This window comes from Corvus kubaryi, unplaced genomic scaffold (assembly GCF_017639235.1).
Source record: "Corvus kubaryi isolate FWS band 111438036 unplaced genomic scaffold, C.kubaryi_AGA036_p1.0 37398, whole genome shotgun sequence".
In the NCBI taxonomy this organism is placed as follows: Eukaryota; Metazoa; Chordata; class Aves; order Passeriformes; family Corvidae; genus Corvus; species Corvus kubaryi.
The window spans coordinates 46,068,958-46,087,748 of NW_024581137.1; the positions used below are offsets into that span (position 1 = coordinate 46,068,958).

Sequence of the window (18,791 nt, forward strand, 5' to 3'; positions counted from 1 at the left end):
AAGCACAATACTCCTAAAACTGCCCTCAGGGAGCTTTGGCTTGTGCTCCAAGTGCAGGTGTCACTTGCACCCTGAGGTAGCTTTATGGAACAATACATAAGATAGATACATTTCTCATCCAGTCTCATGTGGTACTGATCATGAGACTATACAGAAAGGAATTGAGCTCCCTGGAAATAAGAGTTGGAACTGAGCAGAAAATCTATGATAAAATAGTTTTCACATAAGAAATAAAATTTTTATTGGAAAATTATAAAATATCTTAAAAGTGTTGTTTTCTTAGTATCTTCAACTGCATCATAGCACTTCTCTTGCTAAGTAAGTATCTAGTAGGTGCTGGAGACCCAGAATTTTTATGTTTTCTATGCAGTAAAATCAGTATTGCTGGAAGTTTCTGCAGTATGAGCACAAAGAAAGAAAAAAAAAAAATCAATTTTTTTACCCCTAACTAAAATTGATTTTAATTTTCTGCTAAACAATTTTTTCGGGGTTTTTTTTTGTTTTGTAATATATTTTTAATTACAAAAATAAAAGCCAAACTAGTTTAGAAGCCAAGTTTCAGTCAGTTATAATCACTTTATTCTCTTTTTGCACTCTCTAGGTTGGGTCACTTTGACTTACTCTCATCAGCATAAGAGAAAGCTGTGGCTCTCTCTTCTCTTGTGAAAGACACTGTAGACGGGTGTCTAGGGAATATATAATTTCCTGTCAGCAGCAGTTGTTCTCCATGAATATCTCAGTTCAGCCCAGAATAAGTATTAAATCTGAAATTAGCAACGTAGAGACACCCTCAATGTATTCTTTCAAGTTATTATCTGCCCTTACGTGATACATCATTATTTCAATTATTAGCTTTCTAGAAGAAATCCTTAAAGAGCATATTAATTGGACATTATATTATTGTAATGTCATGATTACAATGGAGAACAGATAAATTGTTACTGCTTGTAGTATTTTAGGATAATAAAGAAACACATCTCAAAAAAGATGAGAGTAGAGTAGTTGAAAAGGCTGTTCTTTAACTTCTGTCTTTTGAACTGCTTTTAATAGCCTGATGTTCAAATGACAGAGAAGTAATTTTACAACATAATGTCTTACATTGTAATTGAGTTGCTAAAATGTTCTGCAGATTAGATGGTCTCTGCTCACTCATAGCATGAACTCTTGGCCTGTGAAGCCCAGCAATGCCGGTTCGGAAAAATGAGTTCACTAAGGCAGAAATCTGATCAGAATGTATCAACTGCATCTCTACATTAAAATTATCCAGGATCCATGCAGATAGATTACAGTCACAATCTGCTTCACTAGCTTTTGATTTCTCCCACTTTACTGTCTGTTTCCTTCCATTTGGTTTGACAGGCAGGATGTCCCAGGTCATTTCCACAACTGTAATTTATTTATGGGAGTGCACACGCAGTGCTAAGTCCGAGGATGGTTTTATGATCCTGTGCTGTTCACACCGCGGAAGTGCCAGGAGATAGAGAGCTGTCTCTAATTCAGTGTCTGCAGGTAACACTTTATGCTGAGCACTGCATTTGCTTTGAAAAGCTTTCACTGATGAACAATTTATTAAGTGAGGATGATGGCAGATTTTGAGCTTGTCTTTAGAAACTGAGGTGTAGATTTGGTGCCCTCAAGAACGAGGGAATTTGGGGTCAGCAATCAGAAGAAATTTCCTTCATTTCTGGCCTTCCTATGTCAGTAACATCTATTTTGCCAATAAGACTTTAGGCACCACAGCATTTTCTGTCACTGAAAATGTTACTTTTAGCAAAGAAATAACAATAATGGAAATAAACAGGAGATTTTGACCTAGCAGAGTCAAATTTTGCATTTTCCCTTGTGATGTCTTGCCTTTTCCTTGCACGGAAGACAGACAATACTTTTTTTTTTTTAAGAGAAACCAGGATAAGATGCTTTCAGAGCCCCACTTGTCCTGACAAATTAAACACCCACTTAGACACCCACTCCTTCTGCTTATTTCTCTACGAGTCAGTGTGAGTGATTGTTACTTCTGACAGACCATATACAGTGCAGTGAGCTCCTTCTTTCTGGCACAAACTTTAAAGCTCTGTGCTATCTTTGGACGTCTAGAGGAGATATTCAAAGGTAGGCAGATGAAAAAGTCTTATGCATTGGCTAACAAATCCAAGCTTTTTTCTTCTTCAGCAAGCCTCTTTCTAAAGCATTTCTCTGAGACATAAATAAGGAATATCTGTAACACAATTTGCCAGTTGTGATGCATTGACAGATACCTGTTTGTACAGGTTCACCAGAGCTTCACGTATAACTTGATGACTTGATGTAGCCTAATCTCTAAATGACTTGAGAAAACCACAGGATATGCATTGCAGCCCCACTTCTGTCTCCCATCAGTCACTCAGAACTGATCCCACAGAGCACAAACCTTTATGAAATTCACAAGGTGACCCTATGTTAAGGAACAGTCCAAACACACATATTTTTTGTAATGAAGATAGATAGATAGATAGATAGACAGATGTGGTGACAATGCACCTCATGGCCTGGAGTTATGTGAAACACAGAGCTACTTATATTTAGAATAAATCAATCATAATTTTCAGCATTTATAGCAATAGACTTTGAAATGTGCAGATAAACAGGAAATATTTTCTTCAAATTACCCATGTCTGAGAAACATATTCCATGACTTTTGCACAGAAATATTGTTGATCCCTTAGAAAAACAGTCTCATGTTCCCTATTTAGTTAGCCCTCTGTACTTCAGCAAAAATCCTTAAAATATTATAGGAAAAAAGAATAAAAAGAAAGAAAAAAAAAAAAAGGAGTTGATTAAAACATCCAAACAGTTGCTTTATTTGTACATGAGGTTCCTAAAATATTCCTACAAGGCTCACTTCCAGAAACAACTTGGCTCAGCCCACTTTATCTTTTGAGAAGTTTTGCTACAAATTAAAAACAAAGGCTTAAGCAAAACATTTAGGCTGTTTATTTCTGTTGATGTGCTCCTTGATATCCATTGGTAATATTCGTATTGTGTAGAACCTGGGATCCAGCCCACTAGAGACGGGGCACCAGGTCAGCTGAAATATAGTCCCACACTGCTTCTGACACCAAATTCTATACCAGTTCTGCCCTGATTTTGGAGTATGTGCAGACATCATAAGAATAGTTCAGCTGGGGCACCAAAACAGAGCTTTCATGTCTCTCCTCTGCATCCCTTAGGCAGCCTTCAGGCCCTGTCAATACAGACTGAACACCTTGAACACCGACTTCTGCTGATACATGAGAACTCAGTAGATCACTAGAAACTAATCCCACACTAGAGGGTTACATTGGGAAACTGTTGCAAAGCTAAGGCCAGGCAGGGCAACTCCTTAATACAATTGGGAGCACGAGTCTGTGGCTGCAAAGTTAAATATAGCTAAATTTATTTGGACTGGAGAATCAGCAGGATCTTCCTCAAAAATGGCCTATACAAAAATATCATGAGGGTATGGGTGCCTCAGTCACCACCTGACAGAAGAGCTCACCCACCATCTCAGGGAACACCGAGCTCTCTTGGTGGAGTGTTCCCTGGCATTCCCGTGTGTAGCGGGTTTGGTTTGTAACAAACCAAATTTAGTGTAGTGGTTTGGTCCAAAATACTCATTACTGTTTACCTTCTGTGAGATAAGAATTAGGAGAAATGCAAAGCAGGCACCAAACTTGAAAGAATATAAAGAAGTTTATTAACAGACCTAAAAGAGGAAGAAAAAAATCATACCGCACCTTCAGAACTCTTCTCCTCCCCCCACCTTTCTCCCTTCTCCCACTGACAATGTAAAAAGACAACCCTTAAGATGTTCAGTCTGTTTACCACTTCCATAACAACCTTGTTCAGTCCATTTAGGAAGAGGAGTCTCTCTTGCCCATGCTATGAAAACATTATCACAACGAGACAGCCGCCCACTTCCAAATAATTTTGTTCAGTCCATTTAGGAAGAGGAGTCTCTCTGCTCACATGTGAGTCCCTTCCCCCAACTTGCAGCTTTCCCACAACTGCTTTCGAGGGTCCACTCTTGAAGTTTTTTGGGTACAATTTTAAGGTTGAGCCGTTCAGAAACAAAAGTTCTCTTCACCCATCTCTGGGAGCATTTCATCTCCAAGAACAGAGGCCCTCCTCCTTCCCTGGGAGCAAAGGGTCTTCTTCATCTTTGTCTTTAGGACTATCTCTGGGAGCATCTCTAGGAACTGAGGTTTTCTCCTTTCCCATTTGGAGCAAAAGTCCTCATCGCTTCCATCTCTCCCTGTTCAAACTTCTCATGAAATTACAGCTGTGTCAGCATCTGCCTATCTCAGTGCGGGTGCTTTTGCTCACAAGTACGAGTTGAACACTCTACCCCGCATATCTTCATGAAATTACAACAGGTACTCTGATATATCATAGCTTTACAGCAGAATTTCAGCTTTAAGCATCTCCTCTTTCTCTTCCCTCAGGTTTTCAGCTCTTCACAGCACTAAAAGGGTTAATCTCACCCAGGCCTTGCAGCTGGAATTTTGCTTATCGCTGTTGGTCACCTGATCTCTGCCGGACACCGGTGCAGTTTCAGCTGAATCTTGGCTGCACTGGAGAGGGGGAGCCGAGCTGCTCCGGCTGCCCACAGCCCTGCAGTGGGGCGGTTCTGTGGGTGGAACAGGGCCCATCGGTTCCAGGATGGCCGTGGCCTGGCCCAAGCAGGGCCTGGGCCGGGCCCGCTGGCCCCCGCACAGCCACCTGTCCCAGCACTGGAAACGAGAGAGCTGGGTGGGGGGGGGTGTGATGTGTTTCTATTCTTAATTGTGCATCACAGAGGCAGTCACAACTTTAAGTGGCTTAAAGAATTGTCCATATTCAAGCTTGTAGAGGGATTCCTTGTGGAATATAGGATACCCCAGGAGGGCTTGGGCATCCCAGGGCTGTTGCAGAAGTACCCCTCATGGGGCCTCAGGCTGAAAACAGGCTTGCAAGGCACCTGCTAGCTGGCAGCCTTGAACAGCCTTGGGAAAAGGTATACACTGGTCAGCTCCCCCGCTGCTTAGAGGCTTTCTCATGGGAAAGGGGCGTGAACTTTGGAAAAAAGTATAACTTGGTGTAACAGAATAATAAAACTGGAGCACGATGCTCAAATCGTATCGGTGTTCGTATCGTGACTCTGGCTGGATTCCCCTGTTCCCGGGACCCCCCCCGCTACACAAGCTGGCCAGCTGATAGGTTCTGTCAACTCATAGAGGAAGCTGTAAGCACCCCTTTGCAAGAACATCACTTCCGGGACTATGCTTGCTAACCCATGACACCATGTTAGTGTCCGTGTTGGTGTTTGCAGGAATTAGTTTGTAAAGAGGAAGTGCTGGTAAGTTCCACCTACTTCCCATTTTGCCAGTGCCTTTATGTTGGCTCTGCCTTGATGCCAGGTGGGTTCTCATGGTGCAGAAGGCTGTGTTTTCCCAGTGCACCAGCTGCACCCTGTGTCAGGCTGCCCCAGATGCCAGCACGCACCTCAAAAAGCAGCAAGGTACAGCCTCTACCATCCACCCTGGAGCACCACTTCCATAGTTTCCAGGATCTTTGGCAGTGGTTCCAAAAATGAGGCAGAACTTGGTTAGCAGATTGTCTGCGTTGGTGCATCTGATTGTCTGCGTTGGTGCATCTGACTGTATCCAGCCCACCAGCAGAAGCCATGCAGCTACTGAGAAGGAAGGATCCTGGTGTGAAGGGTGGCACAGGAAAGGGGAAAATGTGATAAACATGGTCTTCAGCTGCATACAAAGCATTCCTTGTTTTTTTCCCCTCTTTGTCTGACCTGATCCATCCCCTCCACGTTATGCTAGCATGCTGGGATGAGCTGAGGATCCTTGAGTGTTGGAACCCTGAGTTCAGAGAATTTCAGTCTTTCAGTGCTGACGGGCAATGATCCTCAAAAGCACACTGTATTTGACTTGAGGCCTTGGGAAAAGCTTCCCAAATTATGGGATAACACTGAGATTGTTGAGGTGTAATTAAAGTTATATCATTGGGTGGAATATGTAGAAATGTAGAAAATTTAGGTTTCTGGGATATAGTAATATAAATGTAACAAGATGGAGGATTTTGGGTGCTGGTTAGTTCTTCTTTCTTCTTCCTTCTTCATCACAAGCCTGTGTGATCTGGTATTGGTTCAAAAAACCTGCAGTGCAGAACATGGATGAATAGTTATTGGATTATAAGTAAAAATAAATAAGTTGGAATTCCATAATTGGGTAATTTGGGCTTTAAAAGACCTTGGAAAGTAGAACTCGGGGGCCATTTTCACGTTGTTAACTTAGAGGCACATTCTGTGCAGCTGTAACATAGATAAGAAATAATAAACATCTGAATCCGAAGAACAACTCTGCATCTCCTGTGTTTCAATCTGAACTCTGAGTAAAAGAACCAAAAGATTTAGGTAAAGAAGAAGAAGGAGAAATAAAACCAGAAAAATTAATACTTGAGGTAATGGAAGATGCCAAGTTCCATTTTCCAGAAAGGATTCCCTTGCTCTGTCGTGTCCTTGGAAGTCGCTCTTACACTGGTGGTGTTTTCTGTACATCCAGAATTGTCTCCCAGTGTTCTTTGTGTCTAACAGAGCTCAGGTGGTGCCTTTGGGGAAGGTGGTTCCCATTTGCACCTCAGTACCTAGCAACTGGAAGGGAACGCCACCAGCACTGATGGTGGCGGCGATGACATGTAATGTAGGTTACAGGAAACTGAGGAAAAGCTGCTCTGCTTGCAGCCATGGCCCTTTTGCAGATATGGGGTTGGCTTAATTGACCAGGCTTATGACTGAGAAGAAAACATTTGCAAAAGCTGCTTCAGACAGTCAGTACAGACCAAGAAGCTTTACTAGCACAAAACCTTACCAGAGACAGGTCTGCGAACATGAGCATGTTTTTGGAAGCTCTGTTATATGGGTTTCCCCATTAGAATGAGTTTGCCTTGTTAGAACTGTGCCAGCTGTGTGAGTGCTTGGGCAGGCAGCTGTCAGTTGTGCTTGGAGACTGCTCTCAAAGAACAGAGGGACCTTTGTCCTTCTCTTGAAGATTTATGTAGCATTTAGGTCCAAAGACATGGTGGCATTAGTCTGAAGAGGTCTGTAGCAAGGAAGCATTTACCTTGGCTATTTTTCTTAAAAAATAAAAGAATTGTGGCTCACTGTCAGGCGTCAAGTTTCCTTAAGCCCTGGTTAGTGCACACCAGGAACCAGAGCCCCATCTGTCAAACGCCCACTGATGGACATGAGGATGGAGAACTCGTGGGTGTTTTTCTGAGAGTGAGTGCTTCCTCTTGGCTGCCAGTGCTGTGAAAAGATGGCAGCTTTACAGCCCACAGACCTGGTGGGCATCCAAGTCTGGTCCCTGGCCCAGACTGAACCCCTGTTGCCTTCCTTCTCCCCTCTGCCATAAGATATTGGTGGTGTTGGGCTTTTGGAGAGGGTAGAAGGCTTCCACACTAAATACCAGGGCTAGAACAGTTCTCAGATAATGTCCGAAAATGCCAGATTTGGGTATAAGACCTTCATTCCTCATAGCTTTTTGCTCTTTAGCAGTACTTAGCAAGCTGAGTTAACAAAGGTTGTGTTTCAGGAAACATTAGGTTGACTCATGCTACTATTTTATTTGAACATATTTGCTGCTCTCTAGAGGAGCTGATGGAACTTGCATGTTTAAGGTTACATGGTTATGTACTTTAAGCAGTCCTCAAACTTGGATAAATGGAGAAAACTGCAAAAAGGAGGAAAACCAAATATCCTCTCTAAAATTCTGTAAGGAAATTCAGCAGCAGCAAAATAAAACTTAAAGAACAAAGAAGTTAATATACCACAAAGGGATAGAAGAAAGCACATAGATATCATTGCACGAGGGCACTGCCAAAAGAGGCACTACTAAAACAACAACTTTTCAATAAATTATGATTTTACTGAATAAATTATTGTTATACCAATCAAAGGCCTTGTCAAGAATAACACTTCCCCGTCCAAATTCTTATCAGACAATGTGCGGATTGCTTTTAAGGGGTCAAAGAGGTCAGAGCAGTGGCTGAGAAGAAACCTATCTACTGAACAATCAAAACTATTGTGCCAGCTTGTACAAAGACATGAGAGAACCCAGCAAAAAATGTAAAACTTGAGGAAGCAGCAATTAAAGAACCCATCGCCATAAAAATACTGAAATCTTGCAACAGAGATGTGACTGATGATAAAAATAATCACCAGCCTCTCTTGTCAGGGTTCAGCTCAAGGTTAAGACACCTACACTTTGTCACACAGCTGTGAGGTTGGTTTCCACAGCCCCACCGCTCTCTGAGGAGATCTGGTCAAATCCAGATCTGGGTTCCAATAAGTTGCCCACAAAAGTATCCCATGTTATTAGATGTGCCAGAGGGTAACTGAGATATTCATGTGGGTCTTTCAGACATGACAGAAAATTACAGGAGACCCAAGCTCATTTGGAATGCAGGTAGAAACTGAATGGGAGCCTCCAGGACCACGTGGAGCCCATGTCTGAGTAACTGAATTGAGGCCCACAAGTTACACAGAGAGAACGGATTCTGTTTCCAGGACCTACTGACTACATTTCTAACCCTCTATTGACTACAATAAGAGTTCATACAGTGTCTTACCTTAAAAAGACCCCTATACTGAGATACCTACCTGCATTTACATGAGCTGAACCTCAACCTTCACCTTGACACTGAACCGTGCCATAAATCAAATCCCTCCTGATGGGAGAGAATTTTCTAAAAGTCCTTTCAAGGAGTTTCAAAGATAAACCGAGACTTTTCCTTGAGTTTCAGTGCTGCCAAATAGTTGTTTATTAAGTCTTATCAGAGGAACAGAGCCACTAGTGTGACCCAGGTACAGCATAGAGCACAGAAAGCAGGAGTGAAATCTAATTATCAAGACTTACATGGCCTTTTAAAGATAATTTAACCAATAGTTACTAAAAACGTATATTATTTTCACTTTCCTACCAATTATTCAGTAACACGGGCAGGAACTGCGGAATTCTCTATCCAATCATTCCAAACTACTTTTACTGCAGAACATGGAGTAGTAGAAGAAGGAGAAGAAGGTTTAGAGAACAACAACAATCCTCCATTTTGATATTTTTTACTCTTACCTATTTACTACAAAGAGAAGTCCAAAACCTCTAAATTTTCACCCTGTGACAATCTTACATAGCAGTCTATCACCTAATTCACACCACTGTATTTTCTAGTTCCTGTCTGATCGTTGGTAATTTTTTCCAAGGTTGGAGGTTAAAAGAGTGTTGTTCAGGGGGGTAAGAACCCTTAAAAACAGGCAGAGAAATATTCTCGGCACTCTGGGTTCCTACAACCTAAACATAGCATTTGGAGGAAGGGGGGTGGATGGAGGGAAAAAAAAGAAAGTATGAAAATGTTGAGAAATATTTAAGCCACAATAACAGCTAGAGAAGTATTACTATAGTGGTTGTTACCTTTCAACAAATGTGATATTGGTTTTATTCGACAAAAGAAACACAGAAATTTAAGTGAGGAGAACAGTATTGCTGCTGGCCTGGAATATCATATGATGCCAAACATTTTCACAGTAAAATTATTTAGAAAGAGAGTACAAAAGACAAAAATCACACTGGTTATACCATTCACAGATTTCAAAAAGACATCTTGCAAGCTATCACTGCAACACTCCAAAGTGTTCTAAAATGCCAAAAGAAAAATTGACACTAGAGTCTAACTTTCATAAATACAGTCAATATGGATGGCCACATGGTCATACACTGCGCTCTTTGAATTCTTGTGTATGTTGTTGCTAAAGACTTAGTTGAGAGAAGTGCATAAAAGAAGTGTTGTATTTCCAGAGGAATATGGTAGGAAATGTAAATACACAGCTGGAGCAATGCTTCTATAGAAACAAAAAGATTGTCCAGTGTTGACAGAGACAGATGATCTCGTAGTATCAGAAAAACACAGTTGTGTCAGAATCTGGCACTTCAGCCATTACTTCAAGACATTTAGAGGTAGGCACATTTTATTTTAGGAGATATTGCATAAAAAGTTTGTTCTGCTCAGTGTTAGTGACCACTGATGGGAAACAAAAACTGGCAGGTGTTTCTTAAAAGCAATTCTCTTACTTTTCTCAAAGACAGAATATAATCTAAAACAACTTAACTGAAATTATCTATATAACACCTTATATTTAAAACCTTCCAAAATTTAGTTGGGATGAAACCAACAGACCATCTATAAAAGTTGCTCTATGAACATTATTTACTTCCACAGACTGTTCCACAGATTGGCTTTTGGGCCTTACAGAAAATTCTATCCAGAATAATTTTCCATTAACTTCTTTTAACACATGCAGAAATATACAATTTAAAAAAAAATTATTGTCTATTCTATTTTCCCAGAAGGAATTATGTTTAAAAGCATTATATAAATTCATGGGTTAAACCCTAATTCAGAAAAACACTCTTGTTCAGGAAAACATACATGCACATGCTTACTTTAAGTATCTTAAAAAATCTCACTGAAATCAATAGGAGTTTGGCATGCACTTAAATAGTCCTTACCACCCTACATGCTTCTGATCCACTTCTATTCAAGAAAGCAATCAAGCACAAGTTTCTGAATCAGGATCTAAAGGTATTCTGTGAAAACCATTTCTATTCCAAGCTCTACTAATAAATTAGGTTTTTTGTGATTTTGCTTTTTTTTCATTAAGAATGTGTAATGTGAATGTGCTTTGCTTCATTTTAAGCTGCAAAGGCCCATTTTATGTACTGCTTGTTAAATCAGATTCTAATGATTCTTTCCCTCATGCAAATCTTTCCTCTCATTCATGGATTGTATTTAAATTCTGCTCAGCTTGTATTCATGATGCCTTGTCAGTGATTTGCATTGCTCTGATGCGTTTGCCCTGGTTGCACCCCTCACTCACTTTGGCTTGAGAACATAGAAGCCATAAATAACTCTTTAGCTGCTAAAAACAACACACACAATTCTTGTACACTAATGAGCTCGAGGATGGCAGCAATGAAGCTCCGTGTGGGTCTCCGTGGTTTCCTGATCTGGCTATTCCTAATGGCCTGCTCTGCATCCTGGAAAACTGAGATTTAAAACTTGTTATAGCAAAATATTGCTTCCGTAGAGTTTTGCAGAAAAGTAACTTCAGTTTAAAACCCACAATGATAAATGTGCTTTCTGGCCCACAGGTTTTGAGAGAGAAAGAGGTGCAGCTTCCTGCAGATTGGCTGCAGCTCTGGATGGCAGCGATGTACTGAACACACAGTGCCCAAAGCTGCACGGTCTGCACGGGAAATATTTCCCCTGCCTTTCCTAAGTCAGATTTAATTCTGTTCCCTCCCTACATCTGGACAGAAAGGCAAAGCAAGTAGTTTGTTTCATAAGCCAGATGGCTACATTTTCTGATTTACATTGAAAGAGACCATTTAGATTTCAACCACTGAAAAATTATGAAGGTATCATGTCTCAAACACATTTTGAATCAAGTCTGTTCACAGCATGAAAACTGTTCTTTCTAATTTCAGAAGATGTGAAAATGGGGCATTCTAATAGTAAATTTATTTTTGGAAAAAAAAATCAAGTAGAAAAAAATAATTCAATACTAGCACTTCTTTGTGAAGAATGTCACGTGGTATTATCCATGACAGAAGTTTGGAGGAAAGAACATCTAAGTAATGTATTTAAAGCATACCTGAAAGCATCTAACAAGTCACATATAAGGCAAAAGTGATGGGATGAGAGCCACTTTTTTATGTAACATATTAAAAAAGTCAGATAGTGTCCAAAAGAAATAGCCTAGCTTTCTCCTTTGTAATATATTAGGCATCCACAGGAATGTGGCCACATTCTTCTGACTAAATTTCTATCTTCTTGGAAAGCTGGATTTTAAAAACGAACACCTTAGTTCTGTATTCGACTCTGCTTGTTGCAGCGATGGTGACCCCTGCCCAGAGGGTGACAGCAGTGGCCTGTGCAGGGTCAGCGCAGGGAGCGGGGGCTGGCATCGCCCCTCCCTGGCCCCGCCACGCTCCGCGGAGAGGAGAAGCTGCGGAAAGGGTGGCAAGCGGGAACTCCGCGACAGCAGGAGCTGGGGGCCGTGGAAGGGGCTGGCGCTGGAATTCCCGGTGTCCCCAGCGGAGGGCACTGCGGGATGGCGAGCGCTGAGGCCGCCGGCCCCTCCCGCATCCCGCTCCCGCCGCGCCTCCGCTGTGCCCGCACAGCCGCTCCCGCCGCAGCCCCTCCGCCTGCCGGGTTCCTTGCCCGGTGCAACTCCAGAATTGCTGTAAACCTTCTTTTCCATACCCGTCCGCCTTAGGGAATGGGAGGAATGCGTAGTTTTCCTCCAGTCTCGTGCAAGCCGATTTCGCCTCAGCCCTGCAGCATCCACGGCCCGATCTGGCTCGGGCAGCCTGACGCGGCAGATTTGGTGTGTGCCTGGCAAACTCCAGGCATGGGGCTGTGGCCTTTGGGGACTGCTGCGGGGACACTGGTGGGGACGGCACAGGTGTGAAAAAGTGCTCATAAAATGGAGCTGTACTGAGAACACAGAGCAGAGTCAGGAAATCCAGGTTCTTCCCCTAGACTTGCATTTAGGCTTCATTAACCTGGGTATTACTACTGCAATTTCTGCCTGACAAGAGAAATTTGACTATTAATTCACAAGTGAATGTAAGTGGTTTGAGATCACAGATAAGAGTGAAGAAGTGTTATCTCAGCCTTCAAAACGCTTGGTTCAGCACTTGACCTTAGGTAATAGTTTCTGGGGTGATTTGACTATCCTTAGTCACCTCAGATTATTGCTCCACATTTTAATACCAGACACTAGTTATTTCCATACCACCATAGCATTTATGATGTGTGATCCTTTCTGCTGAACCAGTGAAATTCATATACCTGATCACAGTAACGATGGGCAGTTATAAAAGCTTAAATAAACAGAGCTGTCTGAAGATTTCTAATTGAGTTCTCTTAAGGGCTGCCTAGAACTCATCACAACCACATGCTGGGAGCCTGCCCTGTTTAATGTTTCTTCTTTGGACTGGCATCCTCAGATCTCTTTATTCTTCTTAGTCTCATCCTATTGTTTTCAGGGTGACCTTTGCTGCCCAGACTCTTTAATTCTAGGGAGATATGTGCTATCTTTTCCATACCATCCAGGTATGGTATGCAGGACAAAAAGAGAGGGCACATGGCCAGGATGGGTGACGGAGAGAGATTTGCTCCTCACTCACTTCCCTGCTGGGCCAGAAGCTGCATTGACCATGGTGTGTGGGAGTGGAATTGTGTGCCTGGAGAAACACAGGCCATGTGGCTCTGGAATGGGGTGCAGGAGCAGGGCATGCTACAGGCAGGTTGGAACAGGCACTTTGGAGACTGGCTGTGATTCCACAAGCTGGTTTGACTGGTCCACACTGAGCTTTCCTCCAGCATGATCTTGACTGCAGGTGAGTTTTCACTCCAGGAGCATCTTTTGTCATTTTTCAGTGTACATTATTGCTAATTTTGCCTTACATTAGATGGCCTGTCTATCCCATGTCTTTATTGGTTAAGAAGGTTACCTTCCTATGCAGGCATGTAGTGCTTGTGACATAAGTGTGTTGAGCACAGTCACTGGGATCAAGAAGTGGTCTTGTATTGAATTTTCATATTTCAAAATAGACCTGGGATTCTCCCAAGCTCTTTCTCAGCTAATGATTCCTTTTTAAATTTGGGCATTCTGTCTTGTCTCCCAGTACTTGTCTCCCAGTTTCCTCTTGTGAAAAACTGTTACTGATTTCTTCTACAAGCCACCCTCAGGTGTCTAGAGATGTATCCTCCTGAGGGAACCTGGAAAAAGCCCAGGCTCTGAAGCTGGGGTGAAGAATGCTGTGGGTAGTGTGTGCACGGAGGCACCCCGCCTCCAGCTTTCCCACCTGGGACAGCTTTTAGGACATTTGAAGAACTGTTTAATGGGTGAACACTCCAATACTTTAAATATTGTGTAAGAAAGGAGAAAAGACTCTTTGTGTGCCAGTCTTACCCTTCATAGCCCTCCCAGAGAGCCTGGTCACATTAATATTATTACAATATATGAGAATTTCCTAATTCCTCCCTTTCTTGAAGCCCCTTCCCAACCAAAATGACTGATTATCAAAGCTTCAGGGAAGCTTCTCCTGCACAGGGAAAACTTTGGAGTACACTTCCATCTAGCTCCCAGGGACTGAGAAGCAGGGCCCAGGGAATGTGTTGTGTCCCTCCTGAGGCTCTGCAGCACACCTGCCCTGCTCTGCCTCTGTTTATGAGGCCCACCAGAAGCTAGGCCAGCTCTCTGGGAGGCTGCAGGGTTTTTCAGTTATTGCAGCAGGAGAAGAAAGATCTGTAAGATTTCCTTTCTGAAGCAGGACCATGTAAAGCAAGGAGGGGTCCTGGGGGAAAAAAAAAAAAAAAAAGAGCGCTCTAAATGTATCTTGCTTATTAGAGAAGAAAAAAAACCCAAACCATGGTTCTGCTAACTTGGTCACTTGCCTGAACAGAGCAGTTTGGCCTTTCTATGGGAGGCTCTCAGTTGCCATTATCCAGCTCCCCAAATGCTGTTATTGGTCACATCAGTGGCAGCAAAGCTTTCCCTTATCTCTCTGGAGCCAGTGTGTGTGGGTGCTGTCCCTGCCCGTGGATGAGCCTATGCCAGCAGGGATGCTGAGGGCAGTCCTGCTCTGGAGTAAAGGGCTTGGCCCATGAGTTTCCTTTGGCTATTGTCAGTAGCTCTCTGGCAAATTTATGGAGAACGCAGTTTGTCATCAGATCATGAAAATTAACAAGTCATTTCCATTTCCACCTCACCAATACTTTTTGGATCTTCACAGCAAATTTAACCTATCTGTGGATATTTATTTCTTGTATATCTAAATGCCTTGGTGTTTCTAAATGTTTTTACCTATCTACAAATTTTATGCTGATTGACAAAAATCTGCACTTCTGTGTTAGCTTCTTTAGCTCCATTTCCCCAGGTTTGTGTTTCTAGTGATTTTAGTTTTGCCTCATTATCTGTTTAACCTTTGCATTATTACTCAGTCACTTCCAAAGCAGGCATCTTGTTTACCTGGCTAGCTCTGAGACTCCTTTTCTGAGTAAGTTCACCCGTAGCATCTCTTGGCTCATTCCAGATGAGGTTAAGCCATAGAGCTACTTGTTTCTTTTACTAGAAATGCTTTTATCTCAACACGAGCAACCTGTACCAGCAGCCTGCGAGAGACCTATCTAAACAAATTCTCAAAGAAGAGTTGTGACTGTACCTCCTCTGTCTTCCTTGCTAGACCCCACTGGAGGGGAAGGCACTCAGATTTTTATCTGCAGAACTGATTGTGCTACGGGGGGCTTCCCCAGCAGGAAGACCTGACAGCAGGGGAAAGTGTCACATTGATTTAAATGTTTCAACAACCTTGAAAAAAATATTTCCAGCAATATAGGAAAATAGTATGGCCTTTTCAACTTACAGTTATGCCAATATTCTGATGCTGGTCAGTTGGTGCATAAATAGGTACCATGCATAAACCCCAGTGGAATTTCCTTTGCATTTAAGAAATTAAAATTATTTTTCCCATCAAGGAGTTAGGAGCATTTTAAATTACTCCTCTTCATGCTCCTGGTAACTTTGTAGAAGTGGAGTCTATTAAGTTAGGATATCTTTGAAAGGGACACCGATAATCAAGTCAGTGCTCAATGAAACAAGGTTTTTCCCACAAATCATGACTGATATCTGTGTCATTAGTAGGGTAGCTGCCCATCTCTTATCATGATTGGCAGGTTAATAAGGGACCTGGGGCTATCTTTTCACTGCTAGCACACAACCTAACCAATTGCTTTTAAATGATTGCTAATTTGACAGAATATAAGCAGAAGATGTAAAAATATCTGGAGTAATGTCTAATGCAGTTTTTGCTCCTGGTGTTCTGAGTGCTCTCATTTTAGAAAACAGATTAGAATGTAGTTAATGGATTTTAAAATTTTTTTGGACACTCAGTTTTTAAAGAAAATCTTGTAGTTGTTCTTTGGTTCAATTAGGACCAAAAGAGAAGGGAGTTTTGTAATGCAATTGTCCTGTAAAGGAAAATGTTTTAAATTGGGGAGATTATGTGAGCAGACCACCTGTAGGGCATTCATAGCTCTTTTCTATAATGCTCCAAGCCATGCCTTGCTGCCTGCAGTCTGGCTAACAATGCAGGGAAAAGCTGTTTAAAAGGCTGTTCTCCCTTTTCCCTCTGGTGTTCACTAACTGTTACAAGTCTTCCTCTTAAAATAAAAAAAAAAAAAAGTCCCATGTCCCTTTAATTGAAGAACTTTAAGGTTCCATGGTGGCCAATTGGTCTGCAACAAGAGGAACCAGGCAGCAGGGAAAGAAACTTCAGACTATACATCACGTTTGGTGAAGAGAAAAGATCAAAGTTTTCCCAAACTCAAAAGAAACCAAGTTCCCTACAGATTAACCCTATTCATTTAGCTCCTCTTAAAGGAATGATGTTCTGAGCCACTGGGCAGACAGGTAAAAAGTTCAACAATTGCCAAAGCATTCTTCTGTTAATTCAACAGCCTTCTGCTCAAATAAATTAGCTTACTCCTGACAGAAGAACAATACCTTTTCTCTCGAAAAAGGACCATATTTGATATACAAAAGTTAAGATGTTAGTTTAATCTGTTAAGAAGAGATTGATCTAACAAATCTCAACTCACTGTTCCACCATAGTACATGGTCTTTGAATTTAAAACATTAACCTTTTACACTTCAGTATGCATCCCAGGAAAGGCAGGTGCTTACAGAGGTGTAGACAACAGATATGAGAGGCGGGTGTGCACATTCCTAAAATAACACCCGTTTTAAAAGGATACTTAACATGCCATGGGAGATGACTCTTTTGTAAAGGCTCAGTTTAAAGACACTGTCATCTTTCAAAAAAAGAAAGAAGTATGGTAAGGCACCTTCCAGTTTTGGCAAACACTTTTTCAGAACTTGTTGAATGACTTATTTTCTTGGGTCTACATAGCTCACTTCTTTAACAGGTAATGACTGGAGGATGAATGTAGTTCATAGTTTATGGAACTACCTAAAGATACAGCAGCTGGAATAACCAGGGCAGGAGTAGGGGAAAAGCTTGAAAAAGTCATTTATCAAAAGTCATTTTATTGACAAAATAGAATACTCATATTTGCTCTTACAGGGGTAGTCTCTAAACTTTTATACAAAAAAATTTACAGACTGTATAGCTTTGGATATATACATATTTTACACATCTGTACAAGGTAACAAATAATTATATAAATACATCCTTTAATGTAGGAAACCCGTATTTAGCTGGGGTGTATAATTAAGACATGTTTTGATTCAGTCTATATTGTAAGGCATTTGCCTGGTCATCAACATCCCAAAAACCTGCACTCCCCGGCAGACTCCCACCTCAGGATGGGGGGGAGGAAGACCCTCCCTCCCATGAGTAAAGAGCTGCTGTTAGTCCAGAGTGACTCAGAAGCCGCTGTGCCTTGCCCTCTGCAAGACATGGGTGAGCCTCTATCCTCCTCTGCCAGCAAAATAATAAGCTGGCTCCTTGAAGTACATGCTCCCTGCATATGAATGGAGGGGAAGGAGGAGGGGGCTGGAGCCTGGGGCCTCTGCCAGCTGCATTGTTCTATACAAGCTGTGGCTAATAAGGACCATTAGGGGTTCATTAATGGCACCAAACAGTGAGGGGGCATTTTAGGCAGGCCAGTGTCCCTCATTCCGTAACCTTTGGCCTCTTTCCCCCTCCTCACACTTGAGACAGGGGCATCTGCTTGGGATAGGAGACAGAGCTGGCGGTGCCTGATCTCCACGTCAGGCCAGTGCTGACATCACTGTAGAGGGAGCCACCACCTCCGGCCCCAAGTCCTCCTGCTGCAGTGATTGCTGCCTGTCCACCTGCTGCTGCCCCTGTGGTCCCAGCCACAGCAGCACCTTTGCTGGCCCAGCAGCAGCGAGTGCAGAGGGCCCTCCAGGACTCGAGGGTCTTGCCAGACCAGACCCAGACACCAGAGGTGATGCCCACTACCAGGCACATGAAGTACTTGAGCATGAAGACAGCATAGTCAGGGCGGCGAGCCTGGTCAGGCTGCTGGTCACGCAGGCAGGGGCAATTGTGTGTGGCCTCCCAGCGTGGCCGGTTGTGCTGCTCGTAGAAGAGACAGGCAACCACGCTAGCAGCTGGCACAGTGTAGAGCACAGTGAAGAGTCCCAGGCGTATCATCAGCTTCTCCAGTTTGTGGGTCTTGGTGGGGCCACCCTGCTGCTTGATGACACTGCGGATACGGAAGAGCGAGACGAAGCCAGCGAGCAGGAACATGGAGCCGATGGCCAAATAGATGAGCAGCGGTGCCAGCACGAAGCCCCGTAAGTTCTCCAGGCTCTGGTTGCCCACGTAGCAGATGCCAGCCACGGGGTCCCCATCCACAGAACTGAGTGCCAGCACAGCAATGGACTTGACACTGGGGAGCAGCCAGGCGGCCAGGTGGAAATACTGTGCGTAGCCGGCGATGGCCTCGTTGCCCCACTTCATGCCGGCGGCCAGGAACCAGGTGAGGGAGAGGATGACCCACCAGATGGAGCTGGCCATGCCGAAGAAGTAGACGAGGAGGAAGACCACGGTGCACAGCGCCGGGCCGGTGCTCTCGTACCGCACGTGCTCGGCCACCGCCAGCTCCGGCTGCAGCTCGGCCGCGCCGCCCGCCGCGCCGCGCCCCCCCCGCCGACACCGGCAGAAACA

General features: G+C 43.1%; 1 protein-coding gene across 1 annotated transcript in view; it reads right to left on the reverse strand.

Annotated features, from left to right (window-relative positions):
• Window positions 1-17,159: 17,159 nt before the first annotated feature.
• Window positions 17,160-18,791, reverse strand: part of FZD8 (frizzled class receptor 8) — a 3,670-nt gene continuing 2,038 nt past the window's right edge. Inside the window, exon 2 of the mRNA XM_042044022.1 lies at window positions 17,160-18,781. Coding sequence (XP_041899956.1) covers window positions 17,802-18,781 — 980 coding nt within the window. The 3' untranslated portion in view covers window positions 17,160-17,801. The remainder of the gene's footprint in view (window positions 18,782-18,791) is intronic.